The sequence below is a fragment of the Trachurus japonicus genome, chromosome 1, assembly GCF_045865225.1.
Source record: "Trachurus japonicus isolate A0001 chromosome 1, Traja_1.0".
Classification (NCBI taxonomy): domain Eukaryota; kingdom Metazoa; phylum Chordata; class Actinopteri; order Carangiformes; family Carangidae; genus Trachurus; species Trachurus japonicus.
The window spans coordinates 4,223,549-4,237,888 of NC_140907.1; the positions used below are offsets into that span (position 1 = coordinate 4,223,549).

A 14,340-nucleotide genomic window follows, 5' to 3' on the forward strand; every position below is an offset into this window, starting at 1 on the left:
CAGCAAAACGGTTCATCACCAGTGGTATAGGCTACCAATGCAACAGATTAAAGTGAGACTGCATAAATTGTTGAAAGAGGAAATAACACATCTCTCTTCTTTAGAATTATAGTTGGATTCAGAGGCAAATGATACACCGCTGCTCATTTCCACAAATTCTATTGTTTTACTAGTGCTGCTTTTCTTGGTGTGCTATGGTCAGCAGCTTCTGATTGTTAATGTTAGCTAACTTTAAGTTAAAGTTGTTTTTTGTCCTTCGGAGAAAAAAAAAGTTCTTGTTATGTAAATGTATAGGGAAGACAAATGTTGTCATTGTCATCTCACAGTTTGCATCTGTGATATTGAAACATACTGCTGTTGAAGCCTTCATTAATGACCATAAGCACAGGGAACACCCTAACGGTCAATCCTCTGATAAATGTTCTCATCACTTTATTCGTTTATATACCGCCTGCTCCTTGTTTCATGGTATGCATGAGTAGACAAGCACAGAATTACAAGATATTAAATTGGGATTCACAATCTCGTATCAGTAGCATTCATGTACGCACAACACACACATCTTTATTACTGATGAAAATAAAATGGTGGCAACACAAGGTCCATCCATCATGATATTTGTAGTGATTTTTTTGATGTAACATTCAGACACAAAGTGAACTTCAAATAGCATTTAATTTTATTGTCTCATGTTTTTTTGTCATGTTTATTGTAGCAGCTTGGTTTGGTCTGAATCTCGTGAATTGTTAATATCTTTAGTAGGCTAGGCAACTGTTCTGGGAATCTATTGCGTAAAGGGGAGTTTAACGGCACATTTCTATGGGATATTCAATAGCATATAACAGCAGCCTGTTGTTTAGCTGATATTGAGTTTTATGCTCTAATACACACCATCCCTCCCTCTCTCTCTCCCTCCCTCTCATTCGATGAGAAGACATGGTTGTTTGAGAAACATAAAGGTAGCAAACAGACAGTTCCTCTGTGTACTATGAAGTATAATCCTGCTGTTGTTGCTGCCTCACATGTTGCGTGTAAACTAGTATGGATGAAAATGTGTGTTCAAAGTGTTCCCAGGACTGTTCCAGTGATACTACGGTTGCAATCTAAAAGTCTACTTTAAAAAGTGTCTGGCGCTTATTCAGATATGAGACTGCTATGCAAAAAAAAAGTGATATAACATTTACATAAGTTCATATAACAGTGGTTCACATTGCTGTAAAATGTGTCTCTCTGATAACTGATGACTTCTTTCCACTTGCTACATGTGCTACTTGTGCAACATGTGTTGGCATCTTTTTCACATCCTGAAAATATCACACATTTGTCAAAGTGGCAATTAGAAGCCACTTGGACTTGTTTTTAGTTGCACATGGATGAGTTAAAGGGACAATGCGCACCGTAGAATTCTTTGACCGGCGCAAGACAGACTCATGTTTTCATTCATCAAGAATTAAAGTCAGAGGTTCAAAGAGGTTCAGTTACCATCGTAGTCCCGATCATAAACGGCAAAACGGCGGCGTTATTCTCATGAGCGTCCGCGAAACCGAAAGTAAGGAAACGCTGGTCGGCTCGCCCAGCATTTCCACCATTAATTAAAATAACAAAATAACGATAGAGACAAAACTATATATTTATCGAAAATGGAGCCATTAACAAGTGTGGGTAACGTAGATTCATCCACATTAACGTGAGACTCCTCGTTGTCCCTTTAACCTGTAGATACTCATAATGTCCTATAATGTTCCCTGACAGACTCACCTAAACTCAACATACTGATGAGTCTATGCAAGTTGTGTTTCATTCCATGGTAATGATCAGTCAATATAGCTGAAAAACAAGCCTTGGTCCAATCTTGCATATGGCTGGACTGTGTTATAGGCTATTTGCATTCTGCTGAGTGTCAGCTGGTTTCAGCCCTTTGTCTGTTTGCTTCTCTCCAACTCTGTGGAGAGGCAAACTCCTACATACAGAACTGTAATACTGGATAAGGATATTCTATTCTACATTATAGATTATAGATATAGATAGACAAACAGATGGATGGATGGTGGATAGAAAGATCTAGTTACTTTTCGTTCTAATTCTGGCTAATTTGTCATGTATTCCTTCATACTGAGCCAGACACAGTCATGTTAAAGTGACAAACAGAAATAGAAGAGAGACTCCATCATTTTTGCGCCACAGTATAATTCCTCTGGAGCTCTCAGACTTATGGATTATGGGTTGCTTGATACTTCATCTGGTCCATCATTACCAGTAGTCATAGTTCCCAGTGTAGTAGCATGTGATCTGCCTAAGGCTGGGCTAAACTACAGTGGCCAAAGACAATGGAGCCTGCAGCTGTGTTCACACTGCTAAGGATAAGTGAACCGCAATGCAGACATGAAGCAAACTGAACTGAGACCATTCGCTTCAAATGTGCTATGTTGGCAACAATGCAGACTCTAAGTGCCCCCCTGATATTGTTTGTGGCAATTCATTTTTGATAAACCAACAGCCAGTAGGGGAACTCCAACCAAGTCACTCAGACATTCACTGAGATTTGCAATTACACGACCGGTCCCATTAGTCCAGCCCAACATGAATACCAGTCCATAGCTGGTCAAACATTCATCTTAATGAAAGCCTGTCCAGCTCTTTGCTCTCCTCCCTGCACCTTATCACCCGAAACCCTCAGACTGACTAGATGCAGCTGCAATAAATGTAACGTAGCTAAATGTGGTTACTGCTGCTGACTTTGGGACTGACAGAGGTTCCCCCAGGCCCAGTCCTGCCCTCGTACATGGCAGCCTCTCAACTTCCAGTTAATTACCTGGCCTAGCGAGCTAATTTCCTCTCAGCTCAGTGGGCCGTTCTCCATTGGTGCAGCGTAAGAGGACAAAGACTGTTCTCCATTCCGCTGGGTTTGCGTGTCTACCGGATGACTGGGGCTACTGTGGAACATTTGTCACATTCCTCCGGGGTTTGGGCTGGAGCGACGCTAGTACGCGCCAAACAGCCTCCATCATAACTCACACGGCTACTTAGGAGCCGCTGGTGGAGGGGAAATGTCTGGGAGCATCCTGCAACAGTTATCTTCATATTCTGGGTCAATGATCTTTTTAAACATCTAACATTTGAATATTGGAGCATCCAGATGTGGTGCATGCTATAGCTCCAGTACATAATCTGTTTCCTTTCATTTCCCTAATTCATAATTTATCATGTCAAAAACACTTTTGTTCTCTTGTTATGAATTTCACACTCCATTTCCCTCTGACATTACCCTTGTTTTAGTATCTGGCTGAAATAACCAGTATAGGACCAACAGTAAGTCTGTATTGTTTAAATAGTACACAGCCAGGAGGCAATGACAGCCTTTTTGCTGATGGTGTGGATTAAAAATGACAAGGATATGCACCAGAGGTAGATAAACAAAATACTTCATCATGCACTCCTTGGTTATTAATGGCTGCTCTGATGGCTTATAGGCAAGAGTGTTTGGGATAATTGGTCTCAGGTGTGATTAGAAATTCAAATGCCATGATAGCATTTAAAAGTAACATTTTCTCCTTTGTGGATCTGCGATAAAAACATTCACCTTGAGAATCACTCATCTCTAAAGGCTTCAGCTCTAACCATCTCTGGAGTTTTTAACCTGATCTCATTCCTCTATGATAAACATCTAGCAGGGAATACCATTTCATAAAAGAAGACAAATAGTAGCCCTGCCCTACTTTTATTTGCAGGATTGGAGTTCAGAATTATGTGCCTGGAGTATTCGGTGCACACATCATATCACTTTAGGAGTGGAATAATGGCAATATAGATGTGAATATCTGGTAATAATACTAATCCATTTCAGTTAGAGCAGCCTAATACTGCCTCAAATCCTTTCATGCCATCCAGCTGTGACAAACATTTAAGTTTCTTCATGCCGCTTAGGCTGCGGGACTTCACATTTGTCAAGGGGATGCTTTCCATCCATCGCCTTGGCAGGCGAGTGAGGAGGAAGACGATAGAGTGGAGTCAGAGGACGAGCAAAAGATATGTGACAGAAAAGAGATGGGGAGAAGGAGGGGAAGGGAACAGCTAGTAATCCACTCAAATACTTCCTCAACCCTCTTTTCCTCAGCTCAGCCTGGCAAACAGTACATCCTCTACTACTCCAGAAAGACGGCTTTGTAATCAGAGTTTTCTCTCTGTCAGGCAGCTGGTTGTTCACACTGCCAGCCAATTAGGATGGAAGGAGAGAGGAAGAGAGAGGAAAGTAGGGAAAGAGAGAGGGAGAGAGAAGCTTGGCTTGCTCATTGACAGTAGCGAGGGAGAACATTATCTGGGGGCAGAGCTTCAGCGATGAATTCCTGTTGCACTGACAGGCAGCAGCACTTCTAAACAACAGCCCCGAGGAGCTGGATAGTCTGAGCTGATGCTACAATTATAGAGATTAACAGAATCAATGAGACAATGCCACGATCTTTGCTAATTCAATCAGAAATGTTATGCTCAAGAACCAGCAGACCATGCTGCCAGCGTTTGTCAGTTCCCATTCAAGTCAGAAAGCACCAGATGAAGTTGGAAATGAATATGCAAAAGTTCGCACAACACTTCTTTCACATGTTCAGTTTCTGCTAAAGTGAAAATGTTTTTTTAATCAAAAATTTCAAGAAAAAACACCAACAAACACCAACTGTCCAATCATACCTTAGCAACTGAAACCAGGCGCAGCAGGCTGTCAGGCTTTGATTTCTCCTGATGCTGAAGTACTGGTCTGTGGTTTGGACAACACTCCTTATTTAGAGAGTTCTGTGTTTTTATCCCTTTTACACAAGCAAAAGTTAACAGTGCTGTTCTTTTATTTATCCTGTTTGAGAAAATTTACTTCTGACACTCAAACTCATTATCTGTTATAGTTTGGCAAACTCACTTTTCTTTTACTAAATGTGAAAGTTTGATCAACGTATGTATCTAATCTGGTTCCTGTTGAGCTATGCTTCCAAACAGCAATTAGTAGATTAGATAATTGTCAGATCTTATATTTATACATATTCAGATAGAGCTTAGGAGTGTGTCCTTTGTGGATCATTAGGTGACCAGTTAGGATGACAACTTTGCCTCTGAGATGTAGCTGAAGTCTCAGTATCATTATATATGATGGGAACTGAGAGTTGCCAGGTGCACATAATGTCTTCTTCCTTGTAATTTACATTTTAACCAACTCACAGAGCATCTGTTCTGTTCGCCGTCATTATCTGACAAGCATGCTACTCTACATGACTAGAACAACACACAGTTTCCAAAAAGAATGACGAATATTTGCCATGGAAGCATTTGGTACTCATGTTGTGGAGACATATGCCTGTTTACACATAGACCTGGCAATAACATGTGTCTCCACAGGCCACTTGAGTCACCATTTGTGAATGGGTGTCACTTCCCTGTGTGTGTTTGTGTGTATGTGAGTGAGAGAGAGAGAGGGAGAGAGAGAGAGCGTGTGTGTGTGATTGCATCACACAAGACAAATGTCTAAGCAGGTCTATGCAGGACCTCAATCAATGATTGTGTGATACATTGTGTGATTTGGTTTAATGTTAGATTTAGATTGGGACAAGATATCCTTTATCTAGGAAGTAAATGTAGGCCAATGTAATGTCCTCTGATAGAAACATGTGTGTGTTGTATCGCAGACAGAAAGAACCTATAGGTTTTGATATAGGTTTGAATATATGTGACATACACAAAACTGGCCATTTTCATATACGCATATACTGTATATGGTGCATATGCTGGATATATGCACCATATATATCATATATGCATATGAACTGGCCGTTTTCATATATGCATATGGTGCATATATGCTGCATATATGCATATACTGTATATATATGGTGCATACTGTATGCTGCATATGCACCATATATATCATATATGCATATATATGAAAACAGCCAATTTTATGTATGTCACATATATTCAAACCTATAGGTTCTTTCTGTGTGGGATGTGTGTTGTGCATGTGTGTCTGTGTGACATTCATTGACAAGGCCATGAGGTTCTCCCACACACTGTGGTGTCTTTTTTTCCCATGTGGCCTTCCTTTCTCCTCACGATCTTCTGAGCAGCTTAAGCTAATATGCAGAACTTGTGATTGCTAAAGCAGAAAACATGATTAAGTCTCTCCTCTTTTTGTAAAGGACCCTCTGCAGTGCAGAGATCCTATAGGCTTAGCAAGCAGTCACCCCTCCAGTCTGGGTCAGAAGACTACAGTGTTCATGGCTGATTATCTGTCACTGAGAGGAAATCTAAATCCATGGAAGGTCTGGTATTTTTGATCTGGGTCATCACTGAGCTGGAGGTGCCATTGTTTAAACAACTCAACATCCCATACAATGTCTACACAGGCTTTACAGGCCTATTATTTTATATGGACAGGAGCAGGACAACATTTATTGTACAGAAACCTGTAAAACTCCAAAGTGACATGCAGTTATGTTATCTCTGATTTATGCACTTAGTGCTCCTTGAATTCTCCGAATGCCTCTTTTAGCCACACCACTTAGTGATTTTCTGGTTCACACATTATTAAGATAAGATGTTATGCTTATTCTGTCTTTTTTGTTGTTGTTGCTCTAGAAGAACTGATTAACTCTGCTTTGCACAGTGACGCTTATAGTGCTTTTAGTCGTGTTGTGGTTTTGCTTCCTCCCAGCTACAAATATAGCAGAACATGTGTGATAAGCTTCCCAAAAGATGCAGCGGCAGAGTGTATTAAAAGGCTGCAGAGGTCTGAGTGTTGTTTTGCTTTCATTTTGGATCTGACAGAAATTTAAATGGCCTGAGCTTTAGTGCTGTTGAGTGACACATGAACATGAGACTTTCATTTGTCTGAATAAAAAGCCTACACTGCCACAGTGACCCTGGATGGGACACTTCGGCGCATCCGCCCAAATCACACACACACACGCACGCAAATACATAAAAAAAAAAGAAATAATACTGTGCAAAGGGCTTAGAGGATAATCCAAGCGAGTAGAGTGTACTACATCGTCACAGGAATTAAATTCCCTCTTCGTCCAAAAAAGGACATGGCACAGTGAGGATGGGTCAGTGGATGACATGGCCACAAAGCAGTTCTCTTATCGCTTTCTCTACATCATTCAATTACTATGATCCTTCATTTTCTTTAGCACCTGCACCGTGCATCCTTTGACAAGCGTTTCTGTGTATTTCAAATCAATGAGCAATAGGCAGGTGGTATTTTTGTGTTAGAGTCTGAAGTAATTAAATCAGTATCCGCCCCGCTAAAGCAATATCTCCAACCTCTGGCAAAGTGTTGATTGCGTGCCTTGATCTGCCTGTAAATATTGTGTTGTGACACTTGAAGTTAGTGTCCTTGTCAGGTCAGTGGAGGCATGATGGGCCTGGAGGGACAGGTTCATGATAGAGATAAACAACCGTTCTGACACCAAGCAAGACGTGATACACCAATATGACTCCATAGCAACACGCACATGTGCACTCTCAAACTGTTCTCACACACATGTTTAATGAAGTCTTTATGGACCTGGCTAAAGGCTACTTGGTGTGTGCGTTTCTCTCTCAGCGAAGTTGACACAGTTATACCACAGCTGGCAAACCACCAGGCTCCAGGGGCAGTGAGCGCCGCGTGCACTCACAACATTTTCCAGTTAAGGATTTATGAAGCATTAATGCGGCGTGGTCTTTTGGAGACATCATATGGGTTTCACGTTACATCAAGATTGAAATCTGTGCGATAATGCACATAGAGTTAAAATAGAAACAGAATGATGATGCAAATCGAGATTGCATGTGTCTTTATAATAATCTGGTGCAATCCATTGAGATTGGCAAATGGCTAAAGCATGTTTAGCGCTAGACTTCGATTTCTGAGGCTACTCTGTAGTTCTTAAAGGTATAATATGTAGGAATTCCCCCCATCTAGCGGTGCAGTTGCATATCTGAACGTATTCTTGATGTTGCATTCACATGAAATCGGGCAGACGTCAGACAGACAACAGACGCTGCATGTAACAGGATAAACAAGCGTCTATGTAAACAAGTGGTCCGCCAGCACGAGGCAAAACAATACAGGCGAGACAATATGTTGTCATGGTGATGTCGTATTGTTTACCTGACCTACGTTTTACCGTCTTTCTCCCGTGGAGTAAAATGACATCTGGTTGGTTTGCCGACGGCCGTCTGCCTGACTGCACCTGAATGCAACACCAGAGCCTCCGTCCTTCCTCACACTACACAGTGGTGACAGTTTTAACAGGCGCTACCTGGAAAACTTTCTCCCCGAGCCGACAGCTCCGCTGAGTTTCCGTGGTTACCTACGGTCACGCTGCCACTCAATGTAAAAAATGGCGATGCAACATGGCGTTCAGTGCGTCGCCCACTTATGTATTTGTAACGACTTGTAACAACTCATTCTAAGGTACGAAAAAGCTTTCATTTGTATGCGGGTGTGATTCCACTTCAGTGAAATACGTATTTATGAAAGCAATATTTGATTTTTGCTAATAAAAAGACAAATAAGTTATGGGCCGCAGAGGCAAATATAGCCTGACTTTATTTCCCTAATAACTTCCCAAAACACTACATTTCCCATGATGCTTGCTTGATATTGTCTTTCTATCAGACCCTTCCTGTCCAACGAGAACCCACAGACACAGTTTGCGAACAAGGCTTATTGTTGAACGTTTTAAATCCTTGTAGCCACAGAAGACATTTTTCAACTGTTCTCATAGGCTGAGCTCTGTGGGCTACTCCCCAATATGAGTAAACTGATCTTTATGTGTATAATTTGTGGAGTTTCCCTTTAAGGTCATCAAATGTTATCAGAAATAGTACACTCTGTCCAGCAATCTGTGTCCTTTCTTCTGAATTATCTATATAATGATACATTATGACTGATATGCATACATGACTCATCACTCTGTAAATATAGCACACATTCTCGCATAACGACCGATGTACCTTCATGAGAGGTAACCGAACCCCTTCCTGTTAGTGTTGGGTTTACTCTGCTCTGTGTAGACTGTTTCTGTTTCTCTTGTAATTTAAGCCTATATTGCAAAGTCAGGTAGATTTTTCACCTTGAGGAAATTGTCCTTTAGCTTCTGCCAGCTCTGTGCCACTCAGCACTTTTCCCCCCAGAAATCATTATCAGCCACTGTGGGGTATTTAAACAGCAGCCAAGTTGGTACTTTGATATTCTTTCTTCTCTCTGACGTCTGTACTTCTGACTCATCTCACTGAGGTGGGCACGACTGCAGCAAAAGATTTAGGGGTGATACTACTCTACGTGCATGTGTATGTGCAAATAGAAACTTAACACCACTATCTGAAATTTGACCATGGATCATTTGAGCTGAATCTTTTCAACCAGATACAGAACATGTAGAACAAGTATTTCTAAACCCCTTATTTTCTCTGTCCTCCCACACTCCTCTAGAGACGCCAAAAAATACCAATAACGCTGTAAATTCTAAGATGAGGAGGAGCATCCTTTTTCTTTCTCAGTCAAGTAAGTGTCTAATAAGTTTTTAAAAAGGAAAATATACCCTTCTGCATCCTTCTGGGACAGAGACGAAACAATAAAGCAAATCCTTGAGTGACTTTAATGGTCAGGTTTGTCTGAGTGCATCTGTGTGGCTTGAATCCATTGTAAATCATTGTCATCATCATCATGCAGGCATGGGCAACCCATTCTTCAGCCACACCGGCCCTTTGTGGAATAGTTTACCCATGCCTGAACCACTGCATTTAAAGGGATAGTTCAACATTTTGGCAAATTGGCCCATCCCCATAATCCCTATAGTCATAGCAGTAGGTTTGTTACCTTTAATTGTCGGTGCAAGCTGTTTTTAGAACGGCGGAGCAGAGCCGCGAGCTGCTCAGAGCTACGCTACGGAGGCTCATGGGATTTCTTGGTTTCTGTCATCAAACTCATCAAATACACAACCCAACAACTCCACAACGCTCTGGTGGACAAGTTGTGACCTGCACATTCACCACGCTATGAGATAATAACAGAACGTTACCAGACAGAGTTGTTTTCGGGGTAAATGCAGAGACTGCTTGCCGAAAAACTGCCCAGACGGCCATGCTCATTAGCAGTTTTTTATGAATTTACCTTGAAAACAACTCTGTCTGGTAACATTCCATTATTATCTCATAGTGTGGTGAATGTGCAGGTCACAACTTGTCCACCAGAGCGTTGTGGAGTTGTTGGATTGTGTATTTGATGAGTTTGATGAGGGAAACCAAGAAATCCCATTAGCCTCCGTAGCGTAGCTCTGAGCAGCTCACGGCTCTGCTCCGCCGTTCTAAAAATAGCTTGCACCGACAATTAAAGGTAACAAACCTACTGCTATGACTATAGGGATTATGGGGATGGGCCAATTTGCCAAAATGTTGAACTATCCCTTTAAGAGGTTGTGTGCATACGAAAGGTAGATCATTTCAGTATTCTGGGGCTTATTTGAAGGGGGTTGACGTGAGACACACACACATACACACCTACCATTCATGCCATTGTAGATGCTCCTATGATGTGGTGACAGCTCGTCTCCAGCCGGCCTCCTCTGTCCGTCTCTCACAGGGCTGCCAAACTTCACATGGTCGGGGCTCATACTGTACTGGTGCCTGTGTGTTTCGGGGCTGCCCCCCGGGACCACGCAGCCCTTTTCGTGGTGGTCACCGGTCCCTAAATGTGCCTGTCTGGGCTCGGGGCTCCCACAGCCTGTACCGCTGATGCTGCTCCTGTGGTGCCTCTGATAGAGCTCCCCGCTGCCTCCCTGGCCCAGGTAGTGCTGCCTCTGTCCCAGGACCAGATCGGAGCTGTGGTGTTTAGGGTGCTGCTCCGGACTGCGGCGGCCCACGTTCTTCCCGTATTTTTCCGGGCTGAGGCCTCGTATGACTCGACTCTGGTCAGGCACGGATATGGAGCCGCAGCGGGGTCGGCAGAGCTGGGGCAGGGTGTACGGGTACTCTAGGCTTGTACTCCGATGGCGCCCGGCTGGGTGCTCGGGACTGGACACATCCCTGTCGCCTCCTCCTCCCATCCCACTGATGCTGCTACACCTGGGTTTATGCACAAGCTCGGGGCTCCCTTTTTCCCCACCGCCGCCGATTCCACCCACTCCCGCAGCCAGGTGAGGCTGCTTGTGATGAGGGTGGTCGGAGCTGTCGGCGCTCCCGGCGCTGGAGGTGCTGCTCCCATCCCCCACGTCTCTCATTAGGAGCCCCTGTCCGGGCACCAGCAGCAAACTGTTCTGGCTGTCTATAGAGTTGCGGCACCCTCCTGTCCCCACGCTCCCTCCACTCCCGCTTCCTCCGCTGCCGCCTCCTCCTCCACCACCCACCACCCCCTTCTCCTCGTCCAGCAGCAGACACAGCTCCTTCAGCTCCAGGTTCTCGCGGATGACCTCCTCCTGCCGATGCTCCAGCTCCTTCAGTTTCTGGAGGTAGAGAGTCACCTCTTTGCGCATGATGCTGGCGCTGTATCGTCCCAGGCGCTGCCACTCCCTGGAGACGCGCTTTCCTTTCTGACGGTCATCGTCCAGAAAGCAGCACAAGTCCCGCAGCTCACGGTTGTCCTCCTGCAGCTTCTGATTAATGTCCTGAGAGGAAGGGAAGGCAGAAACAAAAAAGAGGGATGGATGAGTTAACTGGCCAATAGCCTTGGACATTAGGCGGAATGATTAATTCAGTCAATGCTAATCAGCATACAGGACTGCAAACATGCTTTCCATGTGATATGAAACCAAATGGTTTTCCCCCTATTAATTGTATTCCAAAGTAAATTGCTATAAGCCATTGTCCAATTTCAATCCACTTCAGCGCTCTGATACAAATGCTGTATGCAATCATAATACAATGAAATCCTAATCCTCCCATAAAAGCACTGACTCACTGTGTACCATTCAACATCAAGTACATAACGTGGATTAGACTGCTCTATAGGACATGGAGAGACCACACACAGGAATATAAGGAAAGAGGAATCAAACACCTACTGTAGCAACATTTACTTTAACATACCTTCATCTTTCCTCCTCTATCCATCTGTGATTATTTAATTTCCCCCCCCCTCTCTCCCTCTCTCTCCCTTGCTTACCCTCCAGCTCTTTCCTGTGCGATTAGGCAGCTCGGAGGGGCAGAGAGGTGACCACAGGTCTCCAAGAAAGAAAGCCAAATGATCCCCATGTGTTTCATGTGAGTCTATACCTCGGGCTGGGTCTCAGCTTTAACCGTGCACACTCTGGACACTGTGCCATATTCCTCTTATTAGTGGTGCAGAAAATGAAGGCAGTGGGTAAAGGTTACTGTGAAGGAAAATGCCTGCACATACCTTCAAAGCAAAATGCCACAATGTCCTGGAGGCAAATTACCCAGCACACATTGTGGATTTATGTGCAGATTTTCTTTCTTCTTTTTTTTAGGGAATGTAGGGTGTGTGTAGACAGAGAGAGATCTGGACGCCAGATTTGAGCACTGGCATATGAGCAGAGCTAGATTTACAGAGGGAGATGCCCTCCTTTTAAGTATTAGGAGGATTTGACATTTCTCCCTTGCTGTACTTTTACTTGCCCTGTGTTTTATAAGCTGATTTTGCAGAGATACAGTTGGTAAGTTAAAGACGTTTAGCCCATCACTTCCCTTGTTAATGTTCCTCTTTTTATTTAAAAGCCTGCATGGATTTCTTTACCTCCACAGCAAAAGTTAAATGAAAACTATAACTCTGCCCCAGGTTAAGGATGCGTAAAAGCCTATCTGCACGAATCATCCACACCAGATTCCTCACACGGGCCTACACAATGGCACAATGAACTTCAACGATGCCATCTATCCTCACACCACGCTTGCCGAGGCGCTAGCTGAACATCCCTCCTGCTATGCGCGTTCTCAGGTGCGCTCCAAACCTATGATCTCATCCTTCACCGATGCGCGCCCCCCTCACCTTCAGCCCCCTGATCTCGTTCAAATGCAGCTGGAGGCTGCGATTGACCTCTCGGATGAGATTCCCGTGGTCCAGGATCACGCTCATCTTGTCGGCCTCGGACCGCCTCAGCCGCCGCACCAGGTCCTCCTTGGACCACTTGAGAAGCTCCTCGTCAGAGAGACCGGAGATGTCCTCCGCCGGACTTTCAGTCTTCGCTATCGACAGCTGGAGCTGGGGCTGGGTCGGTGGAGTCGCTTTCTCCATTGGCACGGCTCCTCCAGCACCGATAAAGGGCAGAAAATACTCAGAGACTCGTTGGCAACGTCTGCTCGCATCCGCTCCCCGGTCGACTTAAGGGTGGAAAACGGTTACTACCGGTTGGAAATCAGTCGCATAGTTTGGCCTTTTCTCTTTCTCTCTGTGTCTCTCTGTTGCTCTCGACACTTAACACTCTGCTAGAGCAACAGCTGACGATGCCGGCTGAGTGCGAGCGAGGCAGTGGAGAAGATGCTCTGCTGCCTTTCACTGCAACATCCTCACAGCCGAGGTGGATCCTGTGCAGCCGACCTGCAGAGTGAGTTACTGCATCGGTTTAGTATCCAAAAAACCAGTCCCAAATGTAGTCGAGGTGGGAGGGGAAGCTTCACGGACGGTCGGCGGCGCACACACCTGCCGCATGTAGAGAAAGGAGGGAGTCCGCTGCTGTGCACGGCAGGAACAGAGAGAAGGAACCCCCACCCCGCTCCTCCTCCTCCTCCTCCTCCTCCTCTCTCTATCTCCCTCTCTCTCTCTCTCTCTCTCTAGCCCTCTCCCCCCCAGGGGTTTGTGCCTCACCAACAATACAGCTTGGTTACAGCGCCACCTAACGTTTACAATAGCTCCAAACACCTCACCTGCAATGCTGCTGAGTCCCATGGTCCCACCCCATCCAATAACTTTATTGTAACGGGAGACGCAGGTTTCCCTCTGATTCCCACGTCTTTCAATGACGTTTTTGCTGAGTGTGTGTTGAGAGGAAACGCCTCTTTAGCAAAGATCTGGACAGAGATAGGCTACCTTACAGAAAAATACACTAACCCAATAAGCATAGGGCACGCATAACACACATATTTTGAACAAAAGTGTTTTTGTTATCATGAACAACATCTAGCCTAGGCTACTATTTGGTTTCTTCTCAGCTCACCTGTTCACTGTAACCTGGCTGGGTCATGTTTCAAAAAGTGCACTGCAGCGTGAACTTCCTATTGAAAGTGGGTTATTGACTTGAGTGGATGAGATCAGATGTTCGGACATCCTTTGCTTACATACGCGGCTTTTCAAAATTAGCTAAGACCCAAAACAAGTGGTTTCGACGCAGACAAATTAAAAAAAAAACTCCCAGTAGCTAT

General features: G+C 44.3%; 1 protein-coding gene across 2 annotated transcripts in view; it reads right to left on the minus strand.

The window, feature by feature from the left end:
* Positions 1-13,702, minus strand: part of ccdc85al (coiled-coil domain containing 85A, like) — a 32,022-nt gene extending 18,320 nt beyond the window's left edge. The window contains exons 1-2 of one of the 2 annotated variants that reach the window (XM_085792115.1): positions 12,971-13,702; positions 10,532-11,630 (exon numbers count right to left, since the gene is read on the minus strand). In XM_085792115.1, the coding sequence (XP_085648241.1) occupies positions 10,532-11,630; positions 12,971-13,216 (1,345 nt within the window). In that variant the 5' untranslated portion in view covers positions 13,217-13,702. The remainder of the gene's footprint in view (positions 1-10,531; positions 11,631-12,970) is intronic. The other variant, XM_085792203.1, reaches the window with a different exon arrangement.
* Positions 13,703-14,340: the final 638 nt, after the last annotated feature.